Source organism: Lipotes vexillifer, unplaced genomic scaffold, assembly GCF_000442215.2.
Source record: "Lipotes vexillifer unplaced genomic scaffold, Lipotes_vexillifer_v1.1 scaffold1447, whole genome shotgun sequence".
NCBI classification, from domain to species: Eukaryota; Metazoa; Chordata; class Mammalia; order Artiodactyla; family Lipotidae; genus Lipotes; species Lipotes vexillifer.
This window is the reverse complement of record NW_006789773.1, coordinates 289,057-300,000: the sequence shown is the minus strand read 5'-3', so window position 1 is coordinate 300,000 and position 10,944 is coordinate 289,057. Positions and strand designations below refer to the sequence as shown.

At 47.7% G+C, this 10,944-nt stretch overlaps 1 protein-coding gene across 3 annotated transcripts in view; it reads right to left on the bottom strand.

Moving 5' to 3' along the window:
• The window catches only part of SCN3B (sodium voltage-gated channel beta subunit 3), an 18,016-nt gene extending 7,398 nt beyond the window's left edge, over positions 1-10,618 (bottom strand). The window contains exons 1-4 of one of the 3 annotated variants that reach the window (XM_007462804.1): positions 10,524-10,618; positions 9,748-9,827; positions 3,090-3,253; positions 506-731 (exon numbers count right to left, since the gene is read on the bottom strand). In XM_007462804.1, the coding sequence (XP_007462866.1) occupies positions 506-731; positions 3,090-3,253; positions 9,748-9,827; positions 10,524-10,618 (565 nt within the window). Of the gene's footprint in view, positions 1-505; positions 732-3,089; positions 3,254-9,747; positions 9,924-10,242 lie in introns of all 3 variants that reach the window. The other 2 variants (XM_007462806.1, XM_007462805.1) reach the window with 2 other exon arrangements.
• Between the last annotated feature and the right edge of the window lie 326 nt (positions 10,619-10,944).

Sequence of the window (10,944 nt, the reverse complement as noted above, 5' to 3'; positions counted from 1 at the left end):
AAAAAAAAAAAAAAAAAAAAAAAAAAAAGAAGTCCTGCAGGGGAATCTGAGGCTGGCTGAAGTTTGAGCACTGCTAGTTTAGAGGTTTGTATGAGTCACAGACAAGAGGGTAGCTGACCTCTAGAGAACCTCAGGAGATTTCTCTGAGCCCATTGAGTCCGAGATTCAGCGCAGGCCAGAGTAGGTGTAACTGTCTTGGCAGTTTTAGGCTTCAGGGAGGCTGTCCTCTTTCTCTAAGGGTGAGAGTCCAGGGACCGGGTCAAGATTACTGCACTATCATCTCCAAGCCTTTCTGCTTTGAGGAAAGACACAGAGAGGCAAGCTCTCGGGCGGCTTGCAGAAAGCTGGCCGCCCCAGGAAGACAAACCAGTGGTGACATTTTTAGATATCACCACTCCAGATACATGGGGTTTTGCATTCTGCAAGGGGCTCATTTATGTGGAAACCCGCTGTCCTCCCTCCCCCGAGAGCAGGGCACCCAAGGGAGCCTGTGCCCTAGCCTTACCCTCCTCGGTGACACGGAGGGGGATCAGCCGGGTGGTCTTCACGAAGGGGCGATGTGCCTCAAACTCAAACTCCCGGGACACGTTGCAGGTGTAGAGGCCAGAGTCGTTCAGGGTGACATTGAGCACAGTGATGGACACGTCCTGCAAGTCTTTGCTCCCGTTCCACTGCAGGCGTCCCTGGAAGGGGCTCTCCACCTCCTGGTGGCCGTTCCGATACTCATAGATCTGCAGGTAGAGAAGCAGAGGGTGTAGGAGAGAAGACAGGGTAGAGGTGGGGACAGGGCAGAGAAAAGGACCAGAATGGTGCTCGGACGTGGGGACGGGGACAGTGTTACCAGGAGCTCCCAAATGTGGGAGTGGGATGGGCGTCTCAGAGGAGGGCAGGGAAGAGAGCAAAGACAGGGAAAGACGGGCAAAGACACCCAGGTGTCAGGGCACATGGACACGGCAGGAAGAGGTGGGCAGGGAAAAGCGCTGGAAAGAAAGAGGACAGAGGAAGGTGAGTGAAGTGTACAGGAGATCAGGAGAGGGAAACTGAGAGAAGGGAAGGATTGGAAGGAGGCAGAGAGAACAAGAGAGAAAGGTGTGTCATGGGGGCAGCCGGGGAGAGACTAAGGCAGAGAGGCAGCTTCATTCGTCATGAAGACGTCTGAGAGCTCGGGCCTCCAAAAGTGTCTCTCGGAGCTGGTCCCCTTGGAGGGGATGTGAGCAGGCAGGGCCAGGCCGCATGAAGGGGACCCAGGCTGCTTAAGTGGCCCACATGAGCAGAGAGCTGCCAGCCAATGTGCACACATCAGCTCTTCCACTCTGGGCGAAATTAGATCTGAAATGTGGTCTCTACATTTCTCTTCTCAAACACTTCCACCTTCTGACATACCTTGTTTGTTGTTTCCTTCTACAGCTGTGCAGTCCATCTAGTTTCTGCTTGCCACGTGCGGCTACTTACATTAAAATTTAACTTACTAGGAATGAAATCAAATGGAAAATTCAGTTTCTCAGTTGCACTAGCCACAGTTCAAGTGTTCAGTGCCACCTGTGGCTGGTGGCTACTGAATTGGACAGCACGAATATGGAACATGTTCATTGTCACAAAAATTTCTATTAGTGTTGTTCTGTATTTCCAGCACAATTTTTTGAGTTTCTTTTCCTCCATCTGAGCCACCTTCTCCTCACTTTGGGCAGGCCTGGAAGCAGAGCAGGTGGCTGGCATATGAACAGACCTGAGGCTCGTGGGGACCTTTGCATCTGGTCAAGACGTCCAGGCTCCTGTAACCTACGCACTAGCCTTGGTTGCGGTCAGCCCTGAGCCAGGCACTAGGAAGCCTACTGTCCCAGGCCTGGCACCTGAGTGCAGCAAAGCCACATCAGAGTGGCACATCCAGCCTAGATTGAGAAATGAGTCCAGCTTTAGGAGAGCTAGACAGAAGAGCAAGCAGAACTCAATTTCATCCTAATGTTGTGTCTCCATTAGGTATTTGAAGGGAAAAACTTGCCCCCAGGAAGATGAGGCAGTGTAGTAAAAAGGGCTTTGTATCTGCTGTCAGACGACCTGGTTCAAATCTAAGCTGTCTTACTAACTTAATTTCTTTGATCCTTAGTTTCCCCATTTGTGTGTGTGTGTGTGTGTGTGTGTGTGTGTGTGTGTGTGTGTTCTCTAGCAAACACTTATACAATACTTCTTGTATTCCAGAACTATTCTCAACGCATTAAAAATTATAGCACATGAGTCCTGGTAACAGCTCTGTGAGGTAGGTATGGCTTATATCCCCATTTTAGAGATGAGGAAACTGAGGCACAGAGAGAGAGGTTAAGCAGTTTGTCCAAGGACACAGAGTTAAAATGAGTTGTGGAGTCAAGAATCAATCCCAGGCAGCCTGGCTCCAAAGACAGTGACAATGTGAATAATGGTCATCCCCAAGTTGGTGTTCAAAGTATATAACAACCATTTTGGCACTGGCACCAACCAGTCAGAACTGACATTGGCCATGGCTGATCCCTTAGTTCCTACATCGTGGGAGGTCTGGAGGTTCCTAGTGGGAAGGATGGTGATGAAGCCACTTGGGAGATTTGGCACAAGTAACCACTGTAGGACTATTTAAATATTTTACCCACTGATGTGTGTGTACCAGTTGCACATCAGTCTTGGTCACGCCTGACATTCTTGTTTCACTGAGATTGTGAGACTTAAATGAGGTAACCTATGCTATCTCATTTAATGACCCTTGGCGTTATCTCAATGTTTCTATGAATTTAATCCATCCAGCAGGATGGTGCAGAGATTCGATGAAAACACCTGCACAGTGCCTAGTGGGGTGACTGGCACACAGTAGGCTCTAAATACTATTTATGCCTTTCTCCTCCTTACCCTGCCTGTAACCGGGAGTGCCCAGAGCTGGCCTGGAGCCCTCCCTTTCCCAGAGGCTGGGCTAAACTAAGGCTGTCAGTTATCAGCAGAGGAGCTGTCAGTGCTTTGGAGAGAAAGAGCCAGTGTGTGTCAGATCATCATTCCCCAGGCTGTAGGGAGCCAGACACACAATGGCAGAGGCCAGCGAAACAAAGGGCAGAGTCAGCAGTCAGACATACAAGGAAATCTTTACCGCCCTCAGGCCTGTAGAACCATTCCACCACCGTGGTGGCCTCAACGTCCTCCCTCTTCATGCAGGAGATACAGCGCAGCTTCATGGGATTGCCCCGAACCGCTTCCGTCTCCGAGGGCACTTCCACACACACAGGGTAGCAGACGCCAGCTGGGGAGAGCCCGGACGCCAGGGAAGGGACAGGAGGTGTTGGGGGAGAGGCAGTGGAGAACAAGGAGGGAGGGAGGAGAGACAGAGAAGGCAGAATTATGAGACAAACTGGAAAACAGCATGCACGTGTACGTGTCTCCCCAGGTACACCCTCTCACAACTGGCAGGGATGAGCCAGCATTGACTGCAAGCCTCCCCGGAAGCAGCAGGGATGCGGTACAGCTTGTACCTCAGCTCTGCCCTCAAGGACTTAGAGTCAAGGTGGGAAACAGGGCACCCATGCATCCATCCATCAACCACCCATGCACCCCTTCATTCCACCAACACCCACAGAAATCTACTCTATGTCGGGCCTGACGCTGAGATACAAAGATGAATAAAACACGCTTCACACCCTAAAGACATTTATAGTCTAGCAGGGAACACATACTCCTGTCATAAAACCAGACCATGGTGAGTGGCATACGAGAGGAGAGGCAGTTACTCCTGGCTGGGCTGCGAAGAGAGGAAGAGAAGGATGGTGAGACTTAAGGCCAGAAAGCTAGATCGGGCCCATGTTGTGAAGACCTCTGTATGCCCTTCACAATAGGAGGGGTCACATGTTTTCAAGCCTTAGAGAGATGTAATCATATCTGTGTTTTATGGCAAATGTAGGTAATTCTGATGCATGGTGGAGGACGGAGCAGCAAGGAGGAAAACGGTGAGCTGACCCTGGGGCTGGGGCAATGATGCTTCACCCGAGGAGGAGAGAGAGACACACAGTTAAAAATGACGAAGGGGAAAAAGAGAAAATAATTGAAAAAATAAAAAAGTAAAATAAAATAAAAACAAAATTTTAAAAAGTAAAAAACAAAAAAAAAGGGGGAGTCAGATTGGGGGGGGCACCTTGGAGGCCACCCGCAGGCCTGGATTTATAGTTCCTGCCCTCTAAAAGCTCATGGCCCATTAAAGAGGGTAAGTACATCAGACTTAAAGTTCAGAATGAATCAAAAGTGGGACGTGGCTGCCAAGAAAGCAAGTGCAAACGTGGGCTGTGTTATCAGATGTACACTGCAGGACAAAGCAGGAGCAGTTCCCTTGTGCGGTTCAGAGCAAATCTGGACCACTATGATCAGTTCAGGGTGTCACATTGTACGAAAGGAAGTTTTCAACGAGTGCATGTGCAGAGGAAAGCAAGATGGAGAAGGGTCTGCGGGCAAAGTCTGGTAAGAACAAAGCGGGGACCGGGAGTGCTTAGCTTGAACACCGACACACCTGTCTTCAAATATTTGAAGGTTGGCCTGTGGAAGAGAAAATAGATTCTGTCCGACTCCAAAAGTCACACGAAAGTAAAGCTAACTCAATTTAAAAAAATTTTTTTCTTTCTGGTGCTGAAGCTGTTAACAAATGCAAAAAACTATTTGGTAAGAGAGTCTGCCTGTTATACAGAAGATTCAAAAGTGAGATGAATCACCAACAATTCTTGTATCAGAACTTCTAACCCCTTCTCAGGCTACCTTCTCATTAATAATGAAAACAGAACACCTAAAAAAATGAAATAATACACACTGTAATTTAAAAACTAGTCCACAGTGAATGATCAGTCTGTTCCTCTACTGGCAGACAGTTCTTTCTAAAAGCAGAGAAAAGCTTTATTTAGAACTTAAAATGAGACTGACCGATTAACTACGAGTCAAAAAAGGAAATATTTGACTCAGAAAGCAACAAATTTAATTTTTAGACATAGAGTTTAAAAACTAGAGGCACTATGATAAAATTTAACATATCAAAGGTAAAATAAATTTTATTGGCTTTAAACTCTCAACAAGCGGGGGGTGGTTTTATCAGGCAGCCTGCAAGAGGCTCTCCTGCTTCTGCATATGGGTCATCACTTTAATCGGGGGAGGGTCCATATCTAGAGAGAACTGATCAGAAACATTTTCAGAATATGAAGAGTTTGAAAGCTTGAGTATAGGCCTGGTTTAAAAAAAATAAAGCATGGTCTGTGCAAAAGTTTGGGAATGGATAGAGGTGTAAAGTGTGCATTGAGAACCCCATGTAGCAGGGAGCCTCGGGGCACATTCATATTTAATGAGACGTGGTAAAGATGAGTTAGTTCAATGATGATGACTTCAGAGAAGAATGGGAAAATGTACCAAGGAATGTACAGTTACGCTTATAGAGGCAGAAGAAAGACGGTATTGGGCAGCTGAAGGCTTGGGTTTGATAGACTTTTTCTGGCCGCACTGCGCAGCTTGCAGGATCTTAGTTCCCCAAACGGAGATAGAACCCAGGTCCCTACAGTGAAAGTGCAGAGTCCTAACTACTGGACCGCCAGAGAATTCCCAGTTTGGTAGACTGTTTAACCTCTCTGAGACTCAGTTTATTCATCAACAAAATGCTGAAAATAATATCTATCTAATAGATTTGTCATGCAAATTCTATGGGATGATTTCTACGAATGTGCTTTGTACATTCGTTAATGTCATTTTCCTTCCTTTATTTGTTCACTCATTCAACATATGTCGAGTGCTTATTGTGCGCCAGGCACTGCTCTAGGCACTGAGAACACAGCAGGGGACAAAACAGAAACCATCCCTGCTCTCATGGAGCCCACATTCCAGTGAAGGAGAGAGAAAGTAAGCAACATTAAAGTGCAATAAGTGCAATTATAAGAAAAAAGAGAATAGAGGAGTTAGAGCATGCATAGAATCATCAGAGACTCACTGAGAAGGTGACGTCGAGCAGGTGTTGAAGGAAAGAAAGGAGGGAGCAAGCTGTATGAATATCTGTGTGAAGGTGTGCAGAGGAGATAGCAACTCGAGAGCCCTAGGGTGGGAGTGTGTTGGCAAAAGCAAAAAGCACAATAAAGTACAGGGCACAAAGTGAGAGTAGAAGGAGATGAGGCAGGAGAAATTAGCCAGAGCCGCATCATGGCTGCTCTTCCAGCCCACAGTTAGATCTTTGGCTTTTGCTTTGAGTGACATGGGAGCATTGGAGGCTGCTGAGTGGAAGAATGACACGATTTATACAAAATTGCCTGATCTGACTGCTATGCTGGGAATAAACTGAAGAGGTGAGGAAGGATAAGGGTGGAAGCAAAGAGAACAGTTAAGAGGCTGGTACAGTGATCAGACTGAGAGGTGGTTCAATGACTTTGCTTGGATGAAGGGAACAGTAGAGCTGCTGGGGCTTGAAAGTGTATCATTTGCTGGACTCACATCCTTGAATAGGTGAGAGGTGACAGCCTCTAGTGAACAAGTAGATGAGTTGGTCTTAAATATAAACACGGTTAGTTCATTTAGAGTTAAAGGAGGGAAGGCAGAATACATGCAGTCAGGATGGTGAGTAGGGCACGGCAGCCTCTCTTTGTTCTGAGTTGCCCCTGAGTAATCCAAGGTATCATCAGACAGCAAACCCCACTGATCGCCTTCTCCTTGCCAAAGTCCAGCCTGAAGTCCTAAGAAAGAGCTCAGCTCATGAGGTCAATTTAATTCATGAGGTCCTGGATAGAACATTGCAAAATGGCCACAGAATCCTCTCTTCCTTGTTTGCCTTCCCTTTGCAATATGACTCGCTGCTCCTTCCACCAAGAGGTAAAGTATATTTCTCCACCCTGTAAGTCTCCAGTACACTATTGCCTCTCTTTCCAAGAAATCCTCTAGATATCCAAGAAAAGATTGCACATATGGTAGACATTCAACCCACATTGCTGACTGTAAATAATAAACTCCTGGAATAATCTTGGCCAAATCATTTGACCCATGGTCTCCTCTTCAATGTCTATAGTAAAAATGAGGAAACCAGAGAAGGAAGAAAATATTAATTATGATTATATTGGACTAAGGGATAGCATCAATCTATTATCAGGTGGATAGTAATGTGTATGTAACCAACTCCTCTAATAACCCCAAATCTTTTTCTTCTTTGGTTATTGCTATATTGCTCCTCTTAACTTTGCTCTACAATGCTAAGAAAATAAAGGCTTTGATTAGAATGTAAATACTTTCCAAAAGGGGGTAATAAATGATGTTATTTGTAGATATTAACACCCTGAAATGACTTGGTCTATCAGATTAGCCAGTCACTTAGCAGAGCCTTGAAAGAATGGGATGTAAAATGGGTTACTGGGGGAAGAGAGGAAAACATTCCCCAGCACAACCGACACCTGGGAGAGGAAAAACAGAGAAGACACTAGGAGGTAAAAATGAGTAAGGCCCTAGGAAAGGCAATGGCATGGGAGAGGAGTGGAAGGGTGGCTCCAAAGAGGGATGAGAGGACAGACGCCCACCTGGCAATCCTGTATAGCAGCACGTATGTCCATAAGAGGAGCTAGAACAAGCCCTGGAAGACTGAAATCAAGAGGTAAGTGTTCTCTAGCAAGTCCTTTCCCCTCCCCTGCACTCATTTTCCCATCTCTAAGTTGGAAATAATACTGCTTTCCCTGACTACCACCATAGGATTGCTATGGGGACCAAAAAGATTGAAAATTGCTTTGTAAACTGTAAAGCACAAGGCGAGTGTAGATTCTATTATTATTATTATTATTATTATTATATACTTTATTGAAGGAAATAAGGGAATTTTGTTCAATTCACACAGAAAATAAAAGAATGGAAAAAATTCCATTCATATTGGGAAGGGTGAACACATCTAAGTTAAGTGCTTTCCAATGCTGGAATTACATGCAGACATTACATTACCCTACCATTCAATTGTGCAGCTAAAAGGGACGTTAGATATCATCTGCCCCAATTTCCAAACTTATGTATTTCCAAATATACGTATATGAGGAACAAAATACTCTAAGGTTATTACATAGCAAGCTAGTGGCAGAGCTAAGACTCCAATCCAGGCTTTGTAAGTCCTAGTCAAAAGGTCCTTGGCCTATAGCGTGCTCTCCCCGTCCACTAGAATTCAGGCAAATATGCTAAAAACTTAAATTAGGGTTTGGGAAGAAAGGTTCTGTAGAATCTCACCCCAACCTTCTCTACAACTTCATCTCTCACTGCTTTACTCATGCTCTTTCTTATACAGCCCAACTAACCTCTCCTAAGCCCCCTCGTCTTAGCCTCCCCCTGAGGAAATCACAGCCTTAAGTCTTCAAGGCAGGTGAGATCATTGGCGACCTATTATGTCTGCTTCATCTTCAGGTCTGGTCTACCCTACTGGGGATGGGTGGCGGTGAGTCTGCCCTTGGGACTGGCATTACTCTCCCTCTTTGTCCTTCCCAGCCTGTCTCATCAGGCATTTTGTTCAACGGGAAGCTTGGCTCTGCTTCTGGTCACATGCAAAATCCAGATAATGCTGGCAGCCAGAGTGAGTCCTGGAGGCTTAATAAAGTGATACTGAGGTAAAGAGGCTGTTCCCATCAGCATATCTGCCACTGCACCAGCAGAATGAGTTCCCTGCCAACCACAGAGCATAATCCTATACCTAGTTTCAGTAAGGCAGGTGGGCATGCTCACATCTAATTATACTGGTTATTGATTTTTAACATGGAGGAATGTAGCTAAGATCATGTAAAGCAATTATCAGCTGGAGAGCACCTATATTTGACCTGAGGATCTAAGTTGCCAAGACTGAAATGCCCATAACTACACAACAACCACACACACACACACACACACACACACACACACTACTACATCCTCATCAATCCATACAGCTGCCCATACTAACATGCTCTGACATACACTAGCATACACATTCAGACCCTGAGGCATACATCAACACAGTAAAGCATTCTCTCAATCACACATTCAGACATTATCATGTAGACTCATTAACTCCCACTACACACATGCAGACACCCCGCTCCAAGCCCATCTCTGACACCACTCTGCTCAGCCTTACTGTTGCAAGTATAGGATTCCCTTATTTGGAGGGAGAAGGTCACCTCACTCCTTCACAGCAGACAAACAAGAACTATTTATCATTAAAGGCAAAAAAAGCCCCCCAAACACCAAACCACCTTAATTCCACATGTTCTTGAAAAAGAAGATGCAAATTCCCAGGTGCCTATTTATCTAATATATTGCTGCAAATGGCTGAAGCCTGTTTTACTTATTGAAATTAAACAGATGGATCAACAACTAGTTTCACTCTCAAAATGCACGCATCCAGATTTTTTTAATATATAAAAATTAATTCAAAGACCTCATTGAGAAATGAAATGTAACGGTAACCGAGATTTTTTAATAATGAATGTGACTGCATGCTCTTTCGGCTACGGGAAAGGGAAAAAATACTTTGGAATTAACAGGAAAGGGGAGGAAGGGTGGAAAAACCACCAAGGGAGGTTCAGGAATAAGGCAGCACGGGAGTGGGGAGGCCTTTTTCCAATCTCAGAATCCCAGCTCTCATGGAACCCCTCTGGATCCCGTGTCTGGCAGACATGCACAGGGCGAAGTCAGCCAGGGCTCCTCGTTTTCACCAACGACATCAGTAAGTGTTATTACTGTTAGCATTATTACTGTCATCTGCATCTCGCATGGCAGGGTGCTGGTACTTACCCCACAAAATGAGCAGGAGGGAAGCCAGGGGAAACAATCTGTTGAAGCCAGGCATCTTTTTCAGCGGGTGGCTTCCGGGGCTAAACAGAGAGATTCCCTGGGTCAACAACTGCTCCCTCTCAGTACTTTCGAGGAAACCCTCTGGGACGAACTGCTCCAAGGGGGCGACTTTCTCACTGAAATAAGGGCCAAGTGTCGTTTACTGGGGAGGCTCTGCGGGCTTCTTGAGCCGGGCGGGGGTTTCAGCTCCAAGCCACCCTGGCGGACTGCCCCAATTCGAGGGAGTGGATCGGCAGCGCGGCGCGCCCTCCCCGGAGCCCGTTGCTGGGATCCGGATCAGCACCACGGACAGAGCCTTCCCCGCCCACCCGGAACTTCCAATTCCAGTCGCTCAGCTGCTTCCCCTGTTTGCGCCTCGGGGAAAGCTCAGCTCCGAAGTGAGCGGCAGGCAGGCTCTAGGCGGCTGCGCTGCCGGAGGGGTCCCTGTTGATCCACCTCTCACCTCCCTACTAAGAGTTACGCTCCGACCAGGATCCACCCAGACCCGGGAGCGCCGGCTTCGTCCGCCCTGATCGCCTTCTCCAGCTGGGCCTCTGCCCTCACACCCGAAACCACCGGGGCTGCCGTCTGAGCTACAGAACTCGTTCCACCTCAGTCCAGTCCACACCCGCCGAGCCTCCCCGGGGAGGTCCGGAGGGGGGCCAGGAAGGAGGCGGAAGCTTCTGTGTGGCCTGCGATCCAGAGGTGGGGTGGGTGGGCCCCGTCCCCGAGCTCGCCTGCAGATCGTGCAGGGGCCCGGACCCTGGGTGGCGCGTGACCAGCCGCCCTTCTCCAGGCGCCCCGACCGTGTGTGCTCCGTCAGCCTTGACATGCGCAGGCGGCTCTCCACCGCCACCGCCACCACTTACCCCCGCCCCGCCCCCCGCCAGAGCCATACTCCCCCCCCCCAAACCGGCGCGCCCCTCGTGGCTGCGCAAACTTCTGTAGTCAGGGTTCAGGGCAGGAAGGTGGGCAGAGTCAGCTCTCATCAGGATCTTGGCTAGCTCACCTCTAATGGGGCCAGCGAGGTCCCACCGCCCCCCCACCCCACCCCCACCCCCTGCCCAAGCAACCCCACTTTGGCTCCTGCACAGACATGCGAGCTTCCAGCTCCGGGAAGAGGAGGGCCAAATCTCTTTCAATGATGTCATCTTTAAT